Genomic DNA, 27,952 nt, shown 5'->3' on the forward strand with positions numbered 1-27,952 from the left:
TTTATGCATGCATACATACAATCAATTAGATCTTGCATAACTGTTACGTTGCAGGCTTTTTATGTCCCTGAGGTCAAAGATTAAGGAGTAAGCATTGTTTTTGGTCTGTCAATAATCTTTGTTGGCAAATTTTGATTTTTGTCAGAATTTTACAAGATAGAGACTTTTTATTTGCTTATAGCTGGAGGGACAAGGTCAAAGTGAAATGACAGATGAAAATTATAATCATGGTTGAAATTGAACATGATCATGCTCACGACCGTGCATGAGGGCATGTTTCACAAATACATCTTAGTGAAGATGAAATTTTTAAAAATGAATTCTGAGAGGATCAATTCATCATGTTATTAATATATATATGTCCTAAACATTGAAATGCAATGCTAATACAGTGCCTAAAATTTTCAGTATTTGCATAATTTTCTGCAATCTCGCTCAGCTAGAGTTACATGTAGATATAAAGTGTTTATATATATATATATATATATATATATATATATATATATATATATGAAAGTTGACAAATGCTAGATCCATTTACTGTCATTAGAAAAATCTATTAGAAAATTTTTATAAAAATAACAAAAGACTGGGAAATGGATCAGTTAAAAAAAATCCAAGTTGTACCTTTTTTCAGCGTGTTCAGTACTCTTTTTTCAGAGTGTTGAGCACTCTTTTTTCAGCGTGTTCAGTACTTTTTTTTCCCAGAGTGTTGAACACTCTTTTTTCAGCGTGTTCAGTACTCTTTTTTCAGAGTGTTGAGCACTTTTTTCAGAGTGTTCAGTACTCTTTTTTCAGAGTGTTGAGCACTCTTTTTTCAGCATGTTCAGTACTCTTTTTTCAGAGTGTTGAGCACTTTTTTCAGCGTGTTCAGTACTCTTTTTTCAGAGTGTTGAGCACTCTTTTTTTTTAGCATGTTCAGTACTCTTTTTTCAGAGTGTTCAGTATACTCTTTTTTTCTTCAGAGTGTTCAGTGCTATTGTGTTTGGAGCCATGGCTATGGGGGAGGCAAGTGCTTTTGCACCTGATGCTGGTAAAGCCAAGAAATCCGCCTCGTTGATATTCAAGCTGTTAGACAGAGAGCCAAAGATTGATCCTTACTCCAAGGAGGGCGCCACACCTGTAGGTTTCTGTCAGATTAATCACAAAGGATTAAGTCAATGATTATTATTTGTTCCACAGATTAATTTTGTGAAAATGTCATCCTGTAATTTTAGTTTTTTTGTCCCTGTCATTGAAGATTCAGGGGCATATAGTGTTTGGTCTGTATGTTTTGTCCACAAAACTTAAACGTTGGCCAGAACTTTTTAACAATTAGTACTTTCAAGCTTTCATATTTCACATGTGTATTTCTCATGACATTAGACCTTTCTTTTTGTACCAAAATATTTTACCTTTTGAACTTGACGTTTGACCTACTTTTGAAAAACTTTAAACTTTGTCATAACTTGAAAATGGTTAGTATATTTCGTATTTGTATTTTTGAATTGTGACAAGACCTTTCTTTTGGTACATGCAGAGTTACTTTGCTGCCATACGGGCATCGGTTACGTCTCACAAACATGTTTTAACTTTTGAAAATTAAAACCTCAAATATTTCACTTATTTTGTGGGATGATTTCCTCACTATTGTTACATTCTCTTTGTATTTATAATTTAGTCTACACTTTATGCCTAAATGTAACAATTATAACATAAATACAAATTTTAATTGTACATGCTGGCTGACACTAGAAATTACCAAAGGAGGCCGGGATAGATGGAAGTAATAAATGTACTGTTACAAACATAATTGTTTTGACACATGTAGGGACAATCATTTTTTGCTAAACTACTGTACGTACACACACACACCCCCCAAAAAAAATTTCACCAGTGCTGCTTTTTTCTCTTTGTAAGATAGTGTTGTTACTTTCTCTTTGTAGGATAATTTGAGTGCTGTTACTTTCTCTTTGTAGGATGATTTTACCAGTGCTGTTACCTTTAAAGACATTCACTTCCGTTACCCAAATCGCCCCGATGTAGAAGTACTGCAGGGTCTGAATTTAGAAGTGACCCCTGGAGAGACTTTGGCTTTAGTGGGAGCCTCTGGGTGTGGCAAGAGTACAACAATGCAGTTGATAGAGAGGTTCTACGACCCCGAGTCTGGGGATGTGGTCAGTGAATACATCAGCAATACAGCCGTCCTCTATGATTAAAGGGGCATTAATTGTCATTCTGTCATCAAAAATTGAATTCAATGAAAATTGCTCTATATTATTCATTTAATTCAGTAATGAATAACACCACTAGTATGCAGATACTTTGGCATATACATGTAGCTATTTAAAAGGCTCACACAGTATGCTAACAGAATTACTTTTATTCAGGTAATTTTCAAGTATGGTATATTCGTTGCAGCTATTAGATAAACACTGTCTGAAAGATCTGAATGTTCAGTGGCTGCGTCGACAGATCGGAATCGTGTCTCAGGAACCGGTACTCTTTGACTGTAGTATAGCAGAAAATATTGCATATGGGGACAACTTCCGAGAGGTTCCAATGGCAGAGATCATCGAGGCTGCTAGAAAAGCCAATATACATGAGTTTATCCAGGCACTGCCCAATGTAAGTTGATTAGGAGGACTTTGCATACTGTAAAAGTGGTTATTTACGCTGGGGGTTAAGTACGCGTTTTTCCACGTCCAACATTACGTGTGGTAACTGAATATAAGATATCAAATATTTATAAATAATATTACTAGTATACACGTGGGGGAAATTTACACACTTATTGCCTGACCTCACGCACAGATAACCACTTTCACAGTATATAAGTGGTTTGGCATGTTAGCGGTTCATGCTTCTCAGAATTCAAATATGTTTATTTGATATTAAATCTTTTACAGGGTTATGACACGATGTGTGGAGACAAGGGGACACAACTCTCTGGTGGACAGAAACAGCGTGTGGCTATCGCACGTGGACTGGTCAGAAATCCCAAGATTCTCCTGCTGGACGAGGCCACTTCTGCCCTCGACACAGAGAGTGAAAAGGTATAGTCACTAACCATTGTATAGTATAAGTTCTAGTGCTACAGTCTCATTACAAAAAAAAAATGTCTGCATGGGATTCGTCTAGATGTTTCAGATCTCTAGTTTGATAGGGTTTATGTACATGTTATTTGCAAAATTATTTTGAATTGTAATCAACAGAATAAAATTAAATCACAAGTGGTTTGAAATAAAGGCATATTTGGTTTTTACCTCTTTTAATTGCATTTTTATTTATAAGTGGGAAAAGATGATTGCTGATGAATGTTTGAATATACATGTAGATGAACACCACACACATTGTATGATTGTTTAAATATAGATGAACGCCACACACATTGTATGAATGTTTAAATATAGATGAACGCCACACACATTGTATGATTGTTTGAATATAGATGAACGCCACACACATTGTATGATTGTTTAAATATAGATGAACGCCACACACATTGTATGATTGTTTGAATATAGATGAACGCCACACACATTGTATGATTGTTTGAATATAGATGAACACCACACACATTGTATGATTGTTTGAATATAGATGAACACCACACACATTGTATGATTGTTTAAATATAGATGAACACCACACACATTGTATGATTGTTTGAATATAGATGAACACCACACACATTGTATATTATCCAGATTGTCCAGGAGGCCCTTGACAAAGCTCGAGAGGGCAGAACATGCATTGTCATCGCTCACCGATTGTCCACGATTCAGAACGCCAACAAAATTTGTGTCGTCAAACACGGACAGGTGGCTGAACAAGGTCGTCATGGAGACTTAATGTCCAAACAAGGCATTTATGCTCGCTTGGTGAACACAGCAAACAAAAGAGGAAAGAATTAATGACCTAAACACTTAGATTATTATTTTAATTCTTCGTTGTTTGAAAGTGCATTGCTCTGGTATGGTTCTCTAAACATTTAGGGATGGGCTAAAATAAGACTATTGGATGGTACTTCACAGTACTCTGTCTTAGCTGACCATGTACCATATATTAGTCATTGTGCTGTCATTGTGTGCATATGAATTGGGTTTTAGTAATGTTCCGATACTAATGTGTGACTTGTGGAACTTGTTTTCAATCTTGATATGATAATAAGGGTTAAAAACCATTTTAGGAGGAAAAGTCATTTGTTTTCTTTTCATGCTTTGTCTGTTAAGAAGAGAGAGAAACGGAGGAATAACTATCCGTCATTTGTCTGTCTATTCATCTTTCCCGTCCTAAAACTTTGTAAAGGAGTAATTTAATGATGCCATCTCAAGCAACACAAATTAAATATAGCCACTTCAAATGCATCATATAGAGGAATTGATAAAACAATATCCATTCAAAGTGTCATGCGCATTTTTCAATGATTTAAAAAATGCCAAATTGACATGATGGAAAAACTGCGTTTTGTACTTAGATATCCATAGGAACAGATGGTGGACAGTAGAACCACTCTGCATTTATGTATGTTACAGTAAGATATTAGATTATTACAAAATAAAAGGAAAGTTTTTCCTGGGTTTAGTATATGTTAAATCAATATCTCCTGACTGCCATGAATTGAGTTTCGATTTGTTCTAATCTGTTCTAATCGACATATAAGAAATGACTAATTTTTCCAGAACAGTTAATATTTATATTGTGATTGACTCCTATCAGCAATTTTAGCTTTTAATGAATCTCATCTGTTAGATATTTAAATTGAATATGCACGTGTCGATGGGGTGACTTTTCTCAGTGATTAATTGGACCATATCATAATGACTTTTAACCATATTAAGTGCTGTGGCATTGTGCCAAATGTAATATACGACTGAATACATACATGTACAGTGTTATTGTAAGCAGACTTGTGATAATTTATATATGAGTAAGAGGGAGATTTGTAGATGAAAGCTTTTTATATTTGTTTGTGTAAAATGTGTTACCAACTGTTACATGCATGTACATTTGTAAAGGAAATCCACATATCGATATTATCAGGGTTCGAAATTACCTCATGTCCGTAAGTCCAAGACTATACATGTAGTAAAAAAAAACATTGTGGACTGGTAATCTTTTCTTTGAGTCCATACAGACTAGTGAAAATCCAGATATCAGTCTTATTAAAGTTTTGGTAAATTTTTCAAAGTCTCTTAGATGTTTGAACTTATGGCCAAATATACCTGCATGGTTAAGCATTTGCATGACAGTAACTTCCTGACCTTCCACACATTTGAAGGTTTATAAAAACAGGGTTGTGCGAGTCCCTCGGTGGTTACTGTATGCTTCTAAAGAAAACAAACCAAAGTATGATCATCATTTTCTACATCAGGTGTCAGAAACTGAAGTGTTTGTGACCGTAAATGTTTGGTGTGATTAAGTAAAAATGCTTTAGTGATTTTATATGTTAATGGATGGACTATAGTAATATGCTTTGTGGAATTAAGTGAACACTTAAGTTAATACTAATAATCATTAGTTTGTACGGACTTGAAAAAGCTAATTTCCAACCCTGGATATTGCACTTGGTACAGGCCCTCCAAACCTCTGGTCAACCTTGATATCAGGGGTATAAGCAAATGTTTGGAGGACCTGTGGTGCTTGGTATGAAATACTGTATTTTGTAAAATCAGGATGTGATGTCATTGTGATATATATTTATATTTTATTTACATACATGTATTGTATTGTAATTTTATCTCACATCTAAGAAAATGAAGAAAAATATGAAATGTTTTTGACACTGGTTTTACAGAGATCAATCAAATCTAACTTATGATCCTGAGTGCTGTCCTTTCAAAGTTTCTGGTTTAATATTTTTACTGTTTAATCCTGTGAATGGAAGCCTGAATGAATTTTGTGATAAATCACTATACAAGGAATGTCATTGCTATTGAAAGTAAATCAGCATTAAAGAATCTCTATCCGTATTAGATGTGAATTCTGTTTTGTGATACCGTATGAAATGTTAATAAATTATCTATTTTGTATCAGACTTGTTTTCATTACCATATATTGAAACATTTCTGCCTCCAGTTGATCAGTTTTTACTTCAATTAAAGACACTTGGTGCAGGCCTATCGATAGAGTGTAGCTCATAATGTTAGAGATTAATGTTGGAATTCCCATGGGCATGAATTGTGCTACTTTATCAGCTGACCTGTTTTTTTTTTAGCTCACCTGAGCTGAAAGCTCATGTGAGCTTTTCTGATTGCCTGTTGTCTGTCTCTCTGTAAACTTTTTACATTTTCGACTTCTTCTCCAGAACCACTGGGCCAATTTCAACCACACTTGGCCAAAAGCATCCTTGGGTGAAGGGCTTTCAAGTTTGTTCAAATGAAGGGCCATGTCCCTTTCAAAGGGGAGATAAACACAAAAATGCAAAAATAGGGTGGGTCATTTAAAAATCTTCTCAAGAACCACTGGGCCAGAAAAGCTGAAATTTACATGAAAGCTTCCTGACATAGTACAGATTCAAGTTTGTTCAAATCATGGCCCCAGAGGGCTGGATAGGGCCACAATAGGGATCAAAGTTTTACATGCAAATATATAGGAAACATCTTTAAAATTCTTCGTCTCAAGAACCACTGAGCCAGAAAAGCTGAGATTTACATGAAAGCTTCCTGACATAATGCAGATTCAAGTTTGTTCAAAATCATGGCCCCTGGCGGTATGATGGGGCCACAATAGGGGATCAAAGTTTTACATACAAATACACATGTAGGGAAAATCTTGAAAAATCTTATTCTCAAGAACCACTGGGCCAGAAAAGCTGATATTTACAGGAAAGCTTTCTGACATATTGCAGATTTCAGTTTGTTAAAATCATGGCCCCTGGCGTTAGGATGGGGCCACAAGGAGGGGTCAAAGTTTTGCATACAAATATATAGGGGAAATCTTTAAAAATCTTCTTCTCAAAAACTATCGGGCCAGGAAAGTTGAAATTTACATGAAAGCTTCCTGACATAGTGCAGATTGAAGTTTGTTAAAATCATGGCCACCAGGGTAAGATGAGGCGACATTAGGGGATCAATTTTTACATACAAATATAGAGGGAAAATCATTAAAAATCTTCTGCAAAATCACTTGGCCAGAAAAGTTTACATTCACATGAATGCTTCCTGAGCTAGTCCAGATTCAATTTTGAAAAAATCATGGCCCCCAGGAGTAGTTTGGGGTCACAATAGGGATCAAAGTTTTACATGCGAATATATATGGAAAATCTTTAAATATGAGCCAAGGTGACTCAGGTGAGCGATGTGGCCCATGGGCCTCTTGTTTCATTCTTATGAGGCAGAATTTATTTTTAAATCTACATGAGAAGAAAGAAATATCTTGCTGTGACCTTCAACTCGACATTTAGGTATATTGATGACGTTTATTCTATTAACAATACTCATTTTCATTCATACGCGGATTCGATATATCCCAGTAAACTCAAATTAAGACACCAGAGTCCTCCATATTTGCTTCATACTTGGATGTTTTATTGAAAATAAATATTAACGGCAAAGTAACAACTCGACTTTATGACAAACGGGATGATTTCAGCTTCTCCATCGTCGAATTTCCATATTTACGTACCAATATTCCAATATCACCTGCATAATTATGGTGTTTATATCTCTCAACTGATTCAATACGCAAGAGCCTGTTCTGTGTATGATCAGTTTTTGAATCGAGGCAGGCTACTGACAAAAAGTTGATGGTGCAGAGGTTTCAGAAGTCTCGTTTAAAGTAAGCATTTCGCAAATTCTATGGTCGTTATACCAATGTAATTTATAAATAAAACCTTTCATTAGGTCGAATGCTGTCTGACTTTATTCATACCGATTGTGAAGCCGTTCTTGGCACACTGATTTTGACTACGGATTATTCCGTTTACCTGATCAACATATAGGAGTCACGGCGGGTGTGACCGGTCGACAGGGGATGCTTACTTCTCGATCCAAGGCACCTGATCCCACCTCTGGAGTGTCCAGGGGTCCGTGTTTACCCAACTTTCTATTTTTTATTCCTTATAGAATTTATGAGATTGATCACTGTTCGTTATCTTCACCTTTAAAGAATTTTTGAGATTGATCACTATTCGTTATTTTCACCTTTTCATTAATCATCTAGGGACATCTACAGACCTATAGATAGACAGAGTGTTGCTCATAATTTATGCTTTCGTGTATTTTTTAAAAAGGAATTTATTTCTTTAAAAAATGGATTCACCATCTGGTGATGTTATACGGATGGAATATTCAGAAAAAATTACTAGATTTTACTCAATTGAAAGTGGGGCAAATTATCCATCCCCTCCCCCTGTAGATTCTAAATTCTCAAATTTTAAATTATTTGATTGCTGTTACAAAATTTAGAAATTCATTCCAAAATTAAGGATTATCTCCCTCATGCATAGCTCTTATCCTTGGACGAATTTGGCTCCACTTTTTTGGCACGCTGTTTTTGGCTATATTTAGCTCTAAAACTTCATAGTTATTTCGGATTTCAAAGATTTCAGTTGAGCATCACTGAAGAGACATTATTTGTCGAAATGCGCATCTGGTGCATCAAAATTGGTACCGTATAAGTTTTACATGGTACAGAATTAATTCATGAGAATTTCGAATCACATATCTTTATTGTGAGAGATTTTACCAGTCGTCGGGCAGCTGCTGATGAGTGAATGAATTTTTTTTTATAATAGATAGATGATAATCTTTATTTTTAAAGTCAGACATACATAATTAACAACGAATATTAACTATATACTAGCTATTTACCGACTTGCACGGATGTTTACACTAGGTGGTCTTTTTTTGTGAGGAAACCGGTCCAGTACCCAGAGGAAACCCACGTGTCCGAGTGGGCGACCACCATACCCTCTCACATACAACCCACTGCCGATCACGGGGATCAAACTCAGGTCACAATGAAAAGCTAGGGCGTGGAACCACTACTTTACCCGGAAAGTTTTTAATAAAACTTTAATACCCCCCCCCCCACCCGAAAACACTGAACTCTTTTATACTGTACCTGCAGTGATTAAAGGAATAGCAGTATAGGTAATAGCAGGAGCAATAGGTAATAGTAGGAACATCAGTAGGTAATAGTAGGAACATCAGTAGGTAATAGTAGGAATAGAAGTAGGTAATAGTAGGGATAGCAGTAGGTAATAGTAGGGATAGCAGTAGGTAATAGTAGGGATAGCAGTAGGTAATAGTAGGGATAGCAGTAGGTAATAGTAGGGATAGCAGTAGGTAATAGTAGGGATAGCAGTAGGTAATAGTAGGGATAGCAGTAGGTAATAGTAGGGATAGCAGTAGGTAATAGTAGGGATAGCAGTAGGTAATAGTAGGGATAGCAGTAGGTAATAGTAGGGATAGCAGTAGGTAATAGTAGGGATAGCAGTAGGTAATAGTAGGTATAGCAGTAGGTAACAGTAGGAATAGCAGTAGGTAACAGTAGGAATAGCAGTAGGTAATAGTAGGAATAGCAGTAGGTAATAGTAGGAATAGCAGTAGGTAATAGTAGGAATAGCAGTATAGGTAGCAGTAGGAATATCAGTAGGTAATAGTAGGAATAGCAGTAGGTAATAGTAGGAATAGCAGTAGGTAATAGTAGGAATAGCAGTATAGGTAGCAGTAGGAATAGCAGTAGGTAATAGTAGGAATAGCAGTAGGTAATAGTAGGTATAGCAGTAGGTAACAGTAGGAATAGCAGTATAGGTAACAGTAGGAATAGCAGTATAGGTAATAGTATGAATAGCAGTATTGGTAACAGTAGGAATAGCAGTAGGTAATAGTAGGAATAGCATTATAGGTAATAGTAGGAATAGCAGTATAGGTAATAATAGGAATAGCATTATAGGTAATAGTAGGAATAGCAGTAGGTAATAGTAGGTATAGCAGTAGGTAACAGTAGGAATAGCAGTAGGTAATAGTAGGAATAGCAGTATAGGTAACAGTAGGAATATCAGTAGGTAATAGTAGGAATAGCAGTATAGGTAACAGTAGGAATAGCAGTATAGGTAACAGTAGGAATAGCAGTAGGTAATAGTAGGTATAGCAGTAGGTAATAGTAGGAATATCAGTAGGTAATAGTAGGAATAGCAGTATAGGTAACAGTAGGAATAGCAGTATAGGTAACAGTAGGAATAGCAGTAGGTAATAGTAGGTATAGCAGTAGGTAATAGTAGGAATAGCAGTATAGGTAACAGTAGGAATAGCAGTAGGTAATAGTAGGAATAGCAGTATAGGTAACAGTAGGAATAGCAGTATAGGTAACAGTAGGAATAGCAGTATAGGTAACAGTAGGAATAGCAGTAGGTAATAGTAGGAATAGTAATAGGTAATAGTAGGAATAGCAGTAGGTAATAGTAGGTATAGCAGTAGGTAACAGTAGGAATAGCAGTAGGTAATAGTAGGAATAGCAGTAGGTAATAGTAGGAATAGCAGTAGGTAATAGTAGGAATAGCAGTAGGTAATAGTAGGAATAGCATTATAGGTAATATTAGGAATAGCAGTATAGGTAATAGTAGGAATAGCAGTATAAGTAATAGTAGGAATAGCAGTAGGTAATAGTAGGAATAGCAGTATAGGTAATGGTAGGAATAGCAGTAGGTAATAGTAGGAATAGCAGTATAGGTAATAGTAGGAATAGCAGTAGGTAATAGTAGGAATAGCAGTAGGTAATAGTAGAAATAGCAGTAGGTAATAGTAGGAATAGCAGTAGGTAATAGTAGGAAGAGCAGTATAAGTAATAGTAGGAATAGCAGTATAGGTAACCGTAGGAATAGCAGTAGGTAATAGTAGGAATAGCAATAGGTAACAGTAGGAATAGCAGTAGGTAACAGTAGGAATAGCAGTAGGTAATAGTAGGAATAGCAGTAGGTAATAGTAGGAATAGCAGTAGGTAAGGTAATAGTAGGAATAGCAGTAGGTAATAGTAGGAATATCAGTAGGTAATAGTAGGAATAGTAATAGGTAATAGTAGGAATAGCAGTATAGGTAATAGTAGGAATAGCAGTATAGGTAACAGTAGGAATAGCAGTAGGTAATAGTAGGAATAGTAATAGGTAATAGTAGGAATAGCAGTAGGTAATAGTAGGTATAGCAGTAGGTAACAGTAGGAATAGCAGTAGGTAATAGTAGGAATAGCAGTAGGTAATAGTAGGAATAGCATTATAGGTAATGGTAGGAATAGCAGTAGGTAATAGTAGGAATAGCAGTATAAGTAATAGTAGGAATAGCAGTATAGGTAACAGTAGGAATAGCAGTAGGTAATAGTAGGAATAGCAATAGGTAACAGTAGGAATAGCAGTAGGTAACAGTAGGAATAGCAGTATAGGTAATAGTAGGAATAGCAGTAGGTAAGGTAATAGTAGGAATAGCAGTAGGTAATAGTAGGAATATCAGTAGGTAATAGTAGGAATAGTAATAGGTAATAGTAGGAATAGCAGTATAGGTAATAGTAGGAATAGCAGTATAGGTAACAGTAGGAATAGCAGTAGGTAATAGTAGGAATAGTAATAGGTAATAGTAGGAATAGCAGTAGGTAATAGTAGGTATAGCAGTAGGTAACAGTAGGAATAGCAGTAGGTAATAGTAGGAATAGCAGTAGGTAATAGTAGGAATAGCATTATAGGTAATATTAGGAATAGCAGTATAGGTAATAGTAGGAATAGCAGTATAAGTAATAGTAGGAATAGCAGTAGGTAACAGTAGGAATAGCAGTAGTTAATAGTAGGAATAGCAGTAGGTAATAGTAGGAATAGCAGTAGGTAATAGTAGGAATAGCAGTACGTAAGGTAATAGTAGGAATAGCAGAAAATAAAAACAGTCTTGTTTTGTTGTGAACATATTTTATTGATCAAATCAAAAGAATTGGGAACAACTGAGTTCTAACAGCTCCTAAAGTACTACAATATAAGATTAAAAGGTAAAGAGTACAAAAATTGGTTGAATCTATAAGTTTCATCTATAAATTTGTGAACAGCAGAAAAAAAAAATGATATTATTATGCAAAGGCAAATCAACATCACCGCACAATAACATATTTATATCTATATTGATCTAACTTGCTTAGAAAAATCCTCGATCCGTTCCTGGATACAGAAACAAGGCCATTGTTACTACAGCACTCATTAGCTGTTTTAGAGAAACAACCAGGTTTCTGTAAGAATCATATACCATTATACTTCGTGGCTGTAAAATCTGTAGTGAACTGGTCCCCTTTTCAGACTGTTTTTAATGAAGGCAAGATTGGAGATTTACTTCGATGAGGTAGAGCTTTCCGCAGTCTATGAATCAATGAATAGAAAAATAATATGGATTCTCAGTTCCCTAGAAGCGGATCGGATCGTAAACCCTTGGCTAGCGAAGATGAGGAGTAAGCATCCCTTGTCAACGACAACACCCTGAAAAGTTTTAACTCATTGCCATAATAACTGTGCAAGTACATCCTGGTACAAAAGTACATCCTGGTACAAAAGTACATCCTGGTACAAAAGTACATCCTGGTACAAAGGTTTGATAAATAAGCTTGAAAAGAACTCAAAACAAGATTATCAATTAGATTTATTTTCAAAAAATTATCTCACAGAACTGGTAGCGATGTCGAAGCAGTTGAAAAACAGGGGATTTTGAATATTACCAATAGATTACAGCAACTTAGACTACATGAAAGTCATGTCATTGATATTTATCAGGAAAAATGTCCAGAGTATTTGAATAATAATTGTAGAAGACTTTGTTCTTGAACCAGATCAAGTAAATTTTCATTTATACTCATTTTGAACCAAGGGTTGAGAAAATGGATCTGGACACTTTGTTTTTTTTTTATAGGAACTCTCTCCCTGATGAAATAAAATACACAAACAAGAAAATGTCACACAAGTTGTAACTGACGGTATGTTTTAAACAATCCAAGTATGCACCAAATAACACCTATCGGTATATATCATATAATCCCCAAGATCTGAAGGAAAATTTAGCCAAATGAATAAGGGAATATTGTTTGAGAGCAATGAGCGCTTCGTATAAACCGCCATTGCGTTGTATACACAGATATGGGAACGATGATTGTCGAACTTAATCGAGTTGCTGAGACCGAGACGACGTTCCACCCACCTGTGACGTCATACGATTTCGCAAAGTCAATGATTTAATAAGATTTGGGCATGGCAGGAACATAAATTTTGTTGGAGTCTTTTTCAAAAGTTATTATAAAAAATCTTGTTAACTATAAAAATATTTCAAAAGTCTAAGTTAAATAATGATAATCAGTTATATTTTTCAAAATATTGAATACAAGGGCAATAATACTGTTTTATTTAAATTATTTATCAAGTCCATCATGAGATAGATTTCTTTTATTTTTCACAAACATTTTGGGGTGGTTTTTTTTTTTTCAAGAAACAGTTTCATGAAATTGTTATACATACTATTATATCGTTTTAACCAGTTTTTGTGGAATTTTGATAATGCTGTTGAAGGAAAATTGCAAATTTCTGACATTGATAATAGGTATATGTGTGCTTATTGATGATTGGTTGGGTTTTTTTTTTATTAATACCGCAACATACTTCTTTTATCATTTTTATTTGTTACTAAGATATATTATTTGAAGAATCAACAGTTAAATACAAGATTAAGTGCAGGGTACGAGCTAATTTTAGGCAGGTGTGAAGCCCCGAGGGTGCCCTGCTAGCTTGTGTATACCGTCCCAAATACACAGGATGTTATCTGTGTTACCGGTATCACCTGAACGTTTTCGTAAGATTGATAAATTCAGGGTAGTCATTTTTCTTGTGCAGGTTAATCGAAATGTTGATAATTAAATGCAAGGTGAAGATAACGAACAGTGATCAATCTCATAACTCCTACAAGCAATACAAAATAGATAGTTGGGCAAACACGGACCCCTGGACACACCAGAGGTAGGATCAGGTGACTAGGAGGAGTAAGCATCCCCTGTTGACCGGTCACACCCGCCGTGAGCCCCATATCCTGATAGGTAAACGGAGTTATCCGCAGTCAAATCTAATGAATCAAACATGTTGAAGCTCGATAAATTTATTTTGTATAAATGAGGACGTTAGCCATTGAAAAATTAGGCAGAATATTCTTTATTCTAAGTTTTGTTGTATCCATTTGACTGCCATCGTTTGATACCAGGTACCCGACGATGTGCGACTGCCAAACATAGTTTCCGACGGGAGTTCCTGCGTACCACGGTAGATTTTCTAGCTATGTACCGATCATCGTCCCACGCCCAACGATGACTTAACATATTCCAAAACTGCTTATAAAGTTTTCTTCAGTTTGAATTAGTTTCTTGGACGGCACACCAGAATTCTTTGGCTACAAGAGTTGTCTGTGTGACTCGTGACTCGTCCATATTGCATGGCCCACAAAAACAGTCAGGACATTCGGATTTTTCGACAGTTCCTACAATAGCTGGTCCAGACAAAGAATTCGTTCTTCCTCTGGATCCCAATTCCAGCCAGTGTACACAAGAAAGAGCCCTTATAGCGGCTAATTTCTCTTCCGATAAGTTGACAATTATATCCATTGTACCTTTGCCGCCATGTTTCGAGGGAAAAGTACGCTAAAAAATTTCAACTGAGCGTTACCAAGATTTCATTGACGTATTTACTCATAATTAATTTTACTTCATAAACATTAATTATACATAACTACACGACGTTTCCAACGAGTTGGTACTTTCTGTTTAGCATAAAATCGATGTCCGTGTAAATTATAATATTCTAACAATCCATAATTATCAATCGTACCCATTCCTAAGGATAAACTACTGTAATCTATTATAATAATTGATGTAATTGTATGCAATAGTTACATGATGACACGAGATGATATATACACCCAGGTAGCAAGATGTACTTGGTGGCAAGATAATTGGTCATTAGAGATTGTGAGTTCATTTATTCAGCAATGGAAAATATGGAACTAATGGAATAAAACAGACGAGATGACATGAGATGTGATGACCCTAAAACAACGACAACATATAAACATACAAACAACACATAGACAATACTAAGACATCATATTTCAACAATAACAAATACACAGAACATTCAATTAATAGAAATTAATGTTTAGGCCATTAATTCATAATTTACACTATTTCTGCGATTGAAATATACTAATTAGATTAAGTCAATCATATGTACAGTACATACCGGTTTATGGAACCGAGTTAGCCCCCATACAGTTGGTTTAAAACTGGGCTTTATATATTGACCTATTAAAATACTAATTATAACAATATTCACAAACCCTTCGTATTTAAGGATGAATGAATTTAAAATAAAAAAACTCACAACAGCTAAACAGACATTCATAACATTTCGCAACTTCCATTCTTCTCTTTCATACAAGTTTGGCAATTTATTTACAATACTTTTCTCATTCATTAGTTACTTATGTAACAGGGTTTCTCCCAACAAGAATGAGTAACGAAACGCCTGTAGGGTTCAGGTCTCAATATATATTTATTTGGACACAGTGATTGGACTTGACATTATATCACTAAAGATAGCCCCTTCTATGGGGAAAAGGCTTCCCTCAGTAAATTTACAACTTGGACAATATTATCAGGTTCAAGGATTGATTCAGAAATCAAGGATTTTGTAGTCTGCTGTCAGTATTAAACTCTTTCTCAAAATCACGTCTATTCAAATGTATGTCTACCTAGCTTCTGAATAATATTCAGATACTCAAAACTGGCGGTAAAACTATAGAACCGAGAAAACCAACCAAATGCAACTTGACAACCACTGACCAATAAAAACCCTTCATACAAAATGACCAGACCAAAGCCCCCAAGGTATATAAATTGTAATTGTACCTTTGTGTAGTGATGTAAATAAAGGGGTGGATCTAAGATCTAAATATGTATGAATATAAAAACATATATTTGTCAGTAATGGATTGTCAAAACTTAGTACTATTACACTTATAGAATTAAATCAGTGAATTTATAGATTTTAAATAGCTTATTTACGTACAGGTAAAGATGTTGTATGGAACAATCCAGGTACTTTTAAATTTACTAAACTGTAGCAGTCACAAACTATGTAAGACAAACTCTTCTTTTCTTCTCCTCGTCTAGCTGACTACTGACTTCAAAAAATTACCTGAAAGCACCCTGAAATTCCCGCCAGAGTCTCCCATTGGCCGAAATACAAATAACCAGCCAATAGAAATCTAAAACCAGTACACTACCTATCAAAATGTACGCATATCCATCAAAGTACTGATGAATCTTTCACACATTCCATTGCTCATTGGACGGGAGGGAGTAGTCCGAGATTTCTTCATTCCCGTGATGTCACAAGGTTCTTTAATGATTTTCCCATCAAAGTTCGTCCCTTGATTACTATGAATCCGTGTGGGAAATCCATATTTGGTCAAGAATTTGTGATAAAAGGCTTCAGCTGTTGTTCTTGCTGTCTGGTTCTTTGTGGGAGTAGACTGTTCAAATCTCGTAAAATGGTCCGTAATAATCAGGATGTGATGGTAACCTCCCTTTGATGGCTCTAATGTCAGGAAATCCAAGCACACCAATTCGAAAGGATAGGATGTTCGGATAGGCATCAGAGGAGCTCTTGGGTTTGGCAGCACCTTCCGTCTCGAGCATCTGTGACAACCTTTGATCCATTTGTCAATGTCGTTGTTAACCCCATGCCAGTAGAATCAGTCCTTCACCAGAGATAACAATCAGTCTCGACCAGGATGTCTGATGTCGTTGTGTATGCTCTTCAGGACAACTGGAGCTAGCTCTTTCGGACCTACAAACTGTCTTCTCACTTTGCCATCTAGCTGGACCTTCCGTTGTAAAATTCTATCTTCCAGTACCAAAAAGTGGAAATTCCGGATTAGGGTTAAAGAATGATGCGAGGGAGGCAAGTCATCCATCTTAGGTTTTCTCCCTGACTTCACATGTTGAATCCAGTTCCTAATTACAGGATCTTTATCTTGAACTTCAATCCAATTGACCTGTTTAAACTAATTGGTTGACAGTTTCAGCGTCCAAAGATAAATTTTCAATACAAGGAATTTGTAGTTGTATAGAGTCACAAAAAGCTTTAAATGAGTTATTTGAAATTGAAGAATCTTTAACTGTTTGTTCTGTCAGTCGAGATAGTCCGTCAGCATCACCGTTTCTTTTTCCTGCTCGATATTGTATTTCTAAGTCAAAGTTGGCAAGAGCAGCCAAACACCTATGTCCAGTTGAATCCAATTTGGCTGTGGTTAAAACAGGTGAGTGGGTTATTGTCCGTCAGTGCTGTCGTCTTATTGCCGAATAGATTCAGTGCTAAAAATTCTAATTTGTGCTGCAGGGTAATTCCTCTCCGCTTTTGTCAAACCTCTACTGGCATATAGCTAATGACCCATTATTTCTGTCCATCTTGTTCCTGCTAAAGAACTGCACCGATTTCATGGTGGCTTGTATCAGTATGCAATTCAAACAGAATGTCATAGTCTGGATGTCCTAATATTGGCGGTGTTGCTAATGCCTCCTTCAGACTGTCAAAAGAATCATGATCCTCACGATCCCATTTCCATAATTTTTATGCCCTTTTCCTAGCTGCCTTGAAGTGAAACACGCATTAAGTTGAGAATGCCACTTCCGGTTGATGACGTCATATATGGAGCACCATTCGTGATCCGGGTTAGAGTATGTCCTCAGTACCCCCTTGTTTGTCGTAAGAGGCGACTAAATGGGGCAGTCCTTCGGATGAGACCACAAAAACTGAGGTCCTGTGTGTGTGTGTGTGTGGGGGGGGGGGGCACCACACCAAAGTAACTTACGACAAAAAAGTGATATCGACAAAACCATAAATATGTGCAAGCATTGAGGTGTATGTCATGTACATAAATCTAATTATGTACATAGAATCTAATTAGTTTCCCAGAAAACCCCTCAACTTTAATTTTAAGTTTTGTTTGTTTTGGGGGGGTTTTTTTGGAGGGGGGTGTTAAGGATTTTTTTAAAATCTTTTTTTTGTTTATATCTTTATCATTTTGTTATCAATCATTTCTGAGTCATAAGGTATTTAGTACTCGGTAAACTTTCCAAAAATCGCCAGTCTGTGTTCACTTTCACTTACGAACTCCTCAACTATTTTTTCTGGATTCAGTTCATCAGTCTCATTTTTATGAACATGCAATAAAAGCAAATTGTTTGTTCGTATTTGGCTCATTGTTGATCTCAGTGATGTTTTCAATCTTTTCAAGGCGCTGAATGAGCGCTCACTGGTAGCGTTAGTTGCAGGAAGCACGAAAATTAGTTTGAGAATTTTGAGGATCTCGGCAAACAGACTTTTTTCATTTGAATGTCTGAAAAATTCAACCACACTTGGTATATCTGGCGTAAAGTCTTTTGGCAAAACAGTCTTTAACATTATAAGCCGGCAGTGAAGATCCTTTGGCTTCAAATCTGTATCATATAGGGTCGTGACAAAATTGAATTCTTCTTCAAACGTTTGACCTGTGCAAGCCTTAATTACGAGGTTTTCAAGATTAACATAAGCTTTGTAACCTGGTTGGTCAAATCTAGATTTTATGTCAGCTAAAAGCAGATCTAATGTCTTGTAGAAATCTTTCCAATACATATCTGCACACTATGAAAAAGTATGTGCCACTGTCCCATCATCAAGTTTACGAGGAATTTTGCGTTTTCTAGGAAGAACAGAATAATCGATGTTCATCTGTTTTGCTTTTTCAACAACTTCCTCGTAAAACTGAGTGAAGATTGTCTCATCTCGGAGACTTTGCAAAGCACTCATTGTCGTTGATGCCATTTTTTGACCATCACTCGCCGAGAGATTTGGAGCCTGCAGAGCCCTTGCCAAATTATCACTATAACGTAAAAGTTTTTCACTCAGTAAACACCCAAAGAAGAAATCAAACCTGCACATATAAGCAGCCACTCCCCTAATTCTGTTTCTCATTTCTACCTCACGCACGTATTGGAGGCTTTCATCCCAAACATTTCTTAGAATTTCATAGTTTGACAAAATGCTCAGAAATGTGTCGGCTTTTATTGTCCATCTTGTGGGACACAAAACCCTTATTCCCGCTGACGTTTTCTCTAGATTTTGGGCATTTTTTAATGTATTGAAAATCATCTCCCTTCTTGGAGATTCTTTAATCAACTTTGTTATATCTTTTGCAATGTCCAGGGTGTCTCTAAGCAACTTACATCCCTTAATAGAATCACTGCAAGCTAGGTTAAGAGCATGACCATAACAGTGTATGTAAAGGGCTCTGAGTTCAAGTGCGTGAATTTGTGTTGCAACACCTGTCTTTGAACCAGCCATAGAAGCAGCCATGTCATAACACTGGCCTCGTACTTTGTTGATAGGCAGATCGAACCTCAAAAGGGCATCTTTAATTTCTAGGGTTATTGAATTAGCCCCAATGTCAGATAGACAGTACATCCCTAATAAATCTTCATGAGCGGTAAAATTTTGATCAACCCATCGAATGCATAAAACAAGTTGCTCTTTGTTGGAAATATCTCGTGTTTCGTCTGCCATTATTGAAAAGAATTCAGACGATTTGATGAAAGCAACAATTTGTCGCAAAACCCGCAACCCCATCACCTGCAAAATTTCATTTTGTATATCTGGAGCAACATACTTATTTGTCTTGCGTTGTAGCCATTCCTGAAGCTGGGGATCGCGTTTAGCCTCTAGCATGAGAAGTTGATTAAAGTTCGAGTTTTTCTCGTCTTTGTCACCCCGAAGAGCAATTCCTTGTCGAGCAAGAAACTTCAAAATGTTTGTGATTTTAAGCATATTTTCTCTTAGACTTCTTCTCGACTTCGTGCGTCTTTGAAAGACATTCTCAAACATCTTTAACCTCCTCCTTGATCGTAAACTCCCTTTCCATTGCCTCTTTATGGCAATCACTTTTCTCGTGTGCGGCGAATTTTGTGGTTGCTTTTTTCAAGTTTTTAAAAGCACTTGATATGAAAGCTTTTTCTTTCTTGTGACAACTGAGAGTCTTCTTCTGAAATGATTTTATGCAAGGAAAACAGAATACAACATCTTTGATTTCTACATAATGCAAGGTGAAGACAACGAACAGTGATCAATCTCATAATTCCTACAAGCAATACAAAATAGATAGTTGGGCAAACACGGACCCCTGGACACACCAGAGGTGGGATCAGGTGCCTAGGAGGAGTAAGCATCCCCTGTTGACCGGTCACACCCGGCGTGAGCCCCATATCCTGATCAGGTAAACGGAGTTATCCGCAGTCAAAATCAGTGTGCCAAGAACGGCTTAACAATCGGTATGAAACACGTCAGACAGCATTTGACCCAATGCGAGGTTGTATTGACGAACTAGATCGTTATAACGACCATAGAATTTGCGAAATGCTGACTTCAATCGAGACTGTTGAAATCCCTGTACCATCAACTTGTTTGTCAGTAGCTTACCTCGATTTAAAAACTGACTATACCCAGAACAAGCTCTTGCATATCGAATCAGTTGAGATATATAAACACCATATGCAGGTGATAATGGAATATTGCTACATAAATGTGGGAAGTTGACGATGGAGAAGCTGAAATCATCCCGTTTGTCATACAGTTGAGTTGTTAGTTTGCCGTTAATGTCTACTTTCAATAAAATATCTAAGTATGAAGCAGAAGTGGACGACTCTGTGGTGTCCTTTATTTCGAGCTCACAGGGATATATCAAATCGACATATGAATGAAAGCTATCATTGTTAATAGACAAAACGTCATCGATATATCTAAAAGTCGAATTGAAGGTCACAGCGAGAGATTTTTTCTTCTCACGTAGAAGTTTTTGAATAAATTCTGCTTCATATGAATATAAAAACAGGTCAGCTAACAAAGGAGCACAATTTGTGCCCATGGGAATTCCAACAGACTGTTGGAAGACCTGATCACCAAAGACCACGAAGTTATTGTCAATGAGGAACTCTAGCATATTTTTTATTTCAACTTCAGAGTACTTGTGCGTGGAATCAGAGTGGTGTTACCACCGATCAAACCAGGAGGCATTGAAAGATCTCATCTTTTTACCAAACTTTTTTGCTGGAAAGAAAATATTCCGTGGCTGATTTGGGGTACTACCGATCTCTGGTGTATGCCATTTTTCATGTACAACCTGGGCCTTTTGAACCGGTATTTCTGAGATATCATCTTCTGAAGAAGAAGAAGAATCAATTAAGGAAGCAACCTTAACATGTTCGTCTGTTTCTTTGTTTGCAGTTTCCCCCAATTTACCTGTTTCAATAGACTCCTCATTTGTGTTGGACTCCAAGAGTGGGGAAGGACTATCTTGTGATTGTTTTGGTTCAAATGAGCGATGAGGTTCAGAATCCTCAAAGGATAACCTCGAACGCTTTGAAAGAGGTTCCTCATGCTTGTGAATACAGGCAACAAAATGATTAGGTGTGTAACCATCTTTTTTTTTTTTTTTTTTTTTTACAATTGTTTGAGTCCACATGATGTGGATAGCATCCTGATATTCTTTAGCATCAGCACGGCCACGATTATGATCTTGTCTGTTCACACCAGGGTTTTGCACCTCGGGGAAAATCGACATGATTGGTTTCTGCAAAACGTTAGAAGTTACAAAAATATTTAAAAGGCTTGGATAGTAACCGTTCTGGGTTGTTTTTATTGTTTCTTTTTGTAACGAAGCAATCAAATCACCAGTAATTAAACACTCTTTTGACAGGGAACTTTCAAAGACATATTGAAGTGAACTTTTGTTTGTGGACATGGTCACAAAAGTGTTTTCATTCGTGTAGCGCTTCAGGTTTAAAACAAGTTCAAACACAATTCGTACCCTCATTTCCTTAAAATTGTCCTCATGTCCAAACACAAAAAAAGAGAGAGTTCTGAATAAACAATTCCCATCACCATATATTTGAATCGGGATAAGCTCAGAAGTCCTGAGCATCATTTGGATAAAGCGCTGAGGAAACATCATCTTTTCGAATATTCGAAGTTGGGATATTAGGTATGCTTGTTGGAAGAGGATATTTCTTAAAAATTTGACCTTTGAGTCTAACAAGAAAACTTAGTCCTCCCCATCCCTTTTTTCCCTGCATTCCTTGCTTCTTGGTGCACTTTTTCGAAAAATGCCTTTCTTTCGTCCGTCTGGGCATATATTGTGAAATATAATCAAAGTTTAAAATGTGTGGAAGGTTGATCTTACACTGATACGATAGTGTCTACTCTTGGACCAAGAATGAAACAGGTCTTGACAGCCTGAGACTTTACAAGCTTTGAAAAAGTTGTTACACGTCATGACCTACGTCACATTGGGGATGTTACGTCACTGATAAATAGTACTTCACACATTGTCGGGTTTACCTTTACCATAAAAACTGTGATGATAAAAAAGTCAACAATGCATCATATTAGCTTTACAAAAAGATTTTAAATATATACAAACGTTGAACTGGTATTAGGGCAGTTGGGCATAGACATTTTTGTATCAAGACGAAGTTTCTATGAACAAGCTATCTAATGAATTATTAGACCTTGAAAGTTAGTCAAGGTCACACATATTAGATACCTTTTGATCAGTCGTCCCTTGCGAGATTTTTTCACTCGTATGAGTCGTCAACAAATACCGGTAAAGGACTTTAAACGACACTAGTGCCGGGCACTTGGCAAAGGAACAGTCACTACATATCATAGGTTTGATGCGGATGCGGACTGAATCATTACCTCATGATTACGACCTTTTGGATGATGCCCTAAGAAATGTTAAGGCATTAAGTGCTTTTCATAATATTTTTTTTTAATTTAAGCTAAAGGACAGTCACACTGACTGACTCTGAGTCTCATTGAATTAAATGAACTTTCTGCTTTATGAAAAGGTAGCGTAACGCGTTCATTTGGGAGAAAATGTCGATTCTGACATGAATAAATCTTGGTGGCCAAATATCTAAGATGGACGCCACATCATTCCGTCTGCTGAACTTTAAATTGGTGCGCAGCACTTCAGCCCTATACTACAGATGCTCACTGCAGTAATCATATCTATATCAAATATGCATTGGCTTTAAAAGGGACAGCTGCTACCATATGTACTCATCTATTGAGGTGTACAACAAAGAATATCCTATTCTTTTCTATTTTTGGTTATATTTTGTGTACATAATGTGTTTTCCCCCTTCTTTCTTTCTTTGTATGTACATGTATTTGTAATTATATTGATGTAAATGTATTTTCTTCATAATCTCCTAAGGGAGGAAATAAAGTATGAATGAATGAATGGAAAGGGACCGAAGTCCGGATTTTGGCTTTAAAAGGGACAGCTGCTACCATATGTACTCATCTATTGAGGTGTACAACAAAGAATATCCTATTCTTTTCTATTTTTGGTTATATTTTGTGTACATAATGTGTTTTCCCCCTTCTTTCTTTCTTTGTATGTACATGTATTTGTAATTATATTGATGTAAATGTATTTTCTTCATAATCTCCTAAGGGAGGAAATAAAGTATGAATGAATGAATGGAAAGGGACCGAAGTCCGGATTTTGGTCACGGGACCGAGACCGGGTTTTAGTCTGTACCGTTTTTAAACTTCATTAGAAATGTTTATGGGCAATACTTGGTTTGGATGCGTATATGCAGTACGCGAGGGAACGGACAAGGGGTTAGCCCTCTCCCCCTCCCCCTGAATACTGATAAATTGCATTTTATATGGATACTGAAACGTAAATAATTGTATGCCAGTTTATTACCCATATGCACTGCAACGGTTATAATACATATAAATATATAACAGGCTTACGCGATATCTGTACTATCTGTAGTAAAGTAAAGTAAAGTAAATTTTATTTAAAGTCGGCACTATATACATTCAACATATCAAAGAAAAGCTCTGTAGAGCCTTTTAACCGACTAGCACATCCATGTATATCAAAGACACATAGCATGCAATTATATCATGCATGTACACACATACACAGACATATCACAGATTAACAAAAGAATACAAAATAAAAGAAAACTTTCATGCAAGTATATACAGATACGAAAGCATAAGACTAAGAGGAAGAAATAAAATACTACAAGCAAGAGTATATGTATATAAAAATCATCATTAAATTTCAAACCAATTAGCTATGTTTGCTGTTTCAAATAAAAGCTGGATAGTACAAGGATTTTTGAAAATAATTTAAATATAATCAAAATCAATGATGGTAAAATCAATTTGTAAATTGTTTCTTTTGTCTGCAAAAACACAATGAGGGGGCGGACAGGGGGTAGCCCCCTCCCCCTCCCACTGTTCGCCCCCTCATACAATATGTACATCTACTTCTATGGAGCGCCAAATTAACATAAACTCAAATAATTGAAGATATCTTCAATTATTTGAAGATATCATCAATTCATTTGATGCGCGCAACAATTGAATTAAAGATCTCTTCAAATAATTAATGATATCTTCAATTCTGAATTATTGCGCGCATTAATTTAATTTAGCATTAATTCTTCAGCTGAATTGATGCGCGCTTTAATTGAATTTATGATCTCTTCAAATGAACTAATGATATCAACAATTGAATTGATGCGCGCTACAATTCAATTGAAGAGAGCAATAATTGATATAATGCGCGCATTAAATCAATTGATGAGAGCAATAATTGAATTGATGCGCGCATTAATTCATTTGATGAGAGCAATAATTGATTTGATGCGCGCATTAATTCAATTATTGCTCTCTTCAATTGAATTAATGATATCTTTAATTCATTTGAAGAGAGCAATAATTTTTTTTAGAGAGAGCAACTATATAATTAAAGATATCTTCAATTCAACATATCCACAATTGAATTAATGATCTCTTTAATTGAATTGTTGTTCTCTTTAAAAGAATTGATGTGCGCATTAATTCCTTATGTACAAAAGCATTGTAAATGATTTAAAGATATCTTCAATTGAATTAAAGAGATCATCAAATTATTTATACCGAGCTCTAAATTAATTATTGCGAGCAATATCTCTACTAAATTGATGCTCTCATCAAATGAATTGAAGAGAGCAATAATTGAATTAATGCCCGCATCAAATCTATTATTCCTCTCATTAATTGAATTAATGCGCGCATTAATTGAATTGATGAGAGCAGTAATTGAATTGAAGCGCGCATTAATTCATTTGATGAGAGCAATAATTGATTTAATGCGCGCATTAATTCAATTAAAAAGAGCAATAATTGAATTGATAATATCTTCAAATAATTGAAGATATCTTCAATTATTTGAGTTTATGTTAATTTGGCGCTCCATATACTTCGAATTGGCCTAAGTGAGTTAATTTTTAAACGGTTAAATTTTCTTATGCGTCTGTAATATTTTTGCATATATGCCTATACCAAAATTAATAAACAATAAAAATAAATAAAAACAAGAATAAGCAGCTCTTGATGACTGGTCGCACCCGCCGTGATACGAACTGCATCACACCAGCATCTCCGCGCATAGCTGCAGAACTACTCCGCGCAATGAAAAAGAGGATTGAATTTACCGCCAAACTCTTCGATTTTCAATGCGCGGAGGTACAAAAGATCTACAAAATGTCAGCTCTTGTTAGTTCGGCCTTGTGTCAGTCTCATATGTGAAGTGAAAATGTAAACAAAAGGCCGGAGGGTGGATTGAGAAAAACTAACAGCGATGGTAGACAGGACAAGTGTGACGCTTTTTGGGTTCGGAATTTTCTTCGGATTTAGTGTGACGTATTTGTTTTCATTTTATAGTCGACTTAACATACATCATTCGCCGAAACAGAAATCTAACCCAGGATTCATCTTTGGGGGGTATTATCCCCAGAGTCCGCACAGTCACGGGGAGAATGACAACGTAGCAGGGCCCAGCAGGATCATCGAATGGGCGGATGAACACTTCAGTACCCACTCAGGTACGGTACAGACCTGATGTATTTGCGTCAGGCGGATCTAAGATTTTCTGGCGTTTTTAAAGGTTCTACCTGCACCTGTATTCCTTATCGGAAAGATTTGTGCGACCTCGTACCTCTCCAGTTCGGTAAATGGCGCTATCTCTTTAGAGAAAACGATGGATGATAACATAGAGATATTGCTAAGGGTTCACGATAAAAGGATTTGTATTAAATTTATCATGCGTTAAATCAACTTGTCAAGTGATGTTGAATTAAAAAAAAAAAAACATAGGGGAAAAAGAGAGAGAGAAAAAGAAAAAGAAACTTTGCTGTAGGCCCTATTTACAACTGGATGGTTTGTAAATTGACACACACAGCTTAAACTTTGTTTTATTTGTGTCAATCATCTTGTTAATTAATAATTAATGACAAAAAGAGAATAATATCATCATAATCCTGATGGAAATCTGAATAGGTTGGACACACCCCCCTCACACCCCTTTATCCTGATCCAATTCTAATGTTAAATACCTTCCCAAGCCTCAGGTTGTAAGACTGTGTCTGGAGCATCAAAATTTTTGCAAGATTGGAAATATACAGTGCTTGTGAATGTCATCAGTTTAATAAAAATATAGTCAAAAACTTGCCATCACAAATAAAAAGGGCAGGTATGAATGCCGTATGATTCACAGATTCAGTGCGGGCAACCATGAAAATACTGAACTGAAATATAATTGGTAATAATGTTTTATCTTCTAAAATGTATTGGTGATGATTTAAAAAATATTTGAAGTAAATTTTAAGACCTATTCAATACTCACTATGTTGGTAATGATAATTGCAAAGTGGATTGAATTGACTTCCAAACTATAATTTCAATCAAATGTTTTTACAATCATTTGTGCTGAATCGTGAATTGTATCTGCCCTTTTCATTTTTGACTTCAAGTGTTTTGACTGCAACAGATGACAGTCATGTACATATTCGTAAATTTGAAATGTAAAAATCTGTTGTGTTTTAATTTTCATCCACTCAGGATGACCTTCTAAGAAACCAGAAATAGGGCTAAAAAATTGTAAACAGATAAAAGAATATATAAAATTCCATGAAGGAAAAATAGTCTTCTGGCAGTAGCACGAAAATCTGTTATCCAAGTCCATATTATATTTTCAATGAATGAATTAAAGATTTATATAACACACACACACATATATGTATATATATATATATATATAATTCAAAACATTAATATCCAAAATTATCACAAAATAATCAGCGATCAGTTCCTGCTAGTACTTTCGCTACATACAGCTCTTCAGACAGTTTGCCTTGAATGTTTAAGGTATTCCATGTATAATGAAAGGATAATGAACAGTTTTGAAGGATTTAGATCAACATAAATGTTTATTGTTAAATAATGATGAAAGTGAAGCAGATGAAATTCACATGAATGGTAAATGATTAGAAGCTGACCTTTTTGCACTTAAGACTTTTTGGAAGAGTTGTCTGCCCTTTGTAAAAATAAGAAAAATCTAATTTTCTAAAAATGTGTGTGGTCAATGATTAATTTTATTTCATATTTTCACTAAGAGAAAGTGTTTATAACTTTCTACCGAGAGATTTATATGAAAATATAATTTCTTTTTCAAATATTGTAATAAAACATGCTTTTCCCATATACTTCAATGTTAAATTCTATGTGAAATAAATCAAGCAGTAAACAAAATTTTGAAAATTCCTATGGTGGATTATTTTTATTTGATGAACCCTTCAAAATGATACCATGATTACAAAAATTCCACCATCCATTTATTAGATATGAAATATGGTCATTATACATTGAATACCTTAAGACAAACTTCCTATATATATTATGTATAAAGTACTAGCAGGAACTGAGTATTAATTTTTTTGTGATAACTTTGGATTTTATTCTTCTAAATTTTATATATATATATATATATATATATATATATATATATATATATATATATATATA

The 27,952-nt window shown here is 35.6% G+C and overlaps 1 protein-coding gene across 6 annotated transcripts in view; it reads left to right on the forward strand.

Annotated features, from left to right (window-relative positions):
• LOC125666707 (ATP-dependent translocase ABCB1-like) overlaps positions 1-27,952 on the forward strand; it is a 108,848-nt gene that overhangs the window by 38,678 nt on the left and 42,218 nt on the right. For 5 of the 6 annotated variants that reach the window (XM_048899931.2, XM_056151837.1, XM_048899930.2 and 2 more), the window contains 5 exons: positions 966-1,122; positions 1,959-2,156; positions 2,401-2,607; positions 2,889-3,035; positions 3,690-6,014. In XM_048899931.2, the coding sequence (XP_048755888.2) occupies positions 966-1,122; positions 1,959-2,156; positions 2,401-2,607; positions 2,889-3,035; positions 3,690-3,896 (916 nt within the window). In that variant the 3' untranslated portion in view covers positions 3,897-6,014. Of the gene's footprint in view, positions 1-965; positions 1,123-1,958; positions 2,157-2,400; positions 2,608-2,888; positions 3,036-3,689; positions 6,015-25,813; positions 25,975-27,952 lie in introns of those variants that run through there. The other variant, XM_056151838.1, reaches the window with a different exon arrangement.

The sequence above is a fragment of the Ostrea edulis genome, chromosome 10 (genome assembly GCF_947568905.1).
Source record: "Ostrea edulis chromosome 10, xbOstEdul1.1, whole genome shotgun sequence".
Taxonomy (NCBI): Eukaryota; Metazoa; Mollusca; class Bivalvia; order Ostreida; family Ostreidae; genus Ostrea; species Ostrea edulis.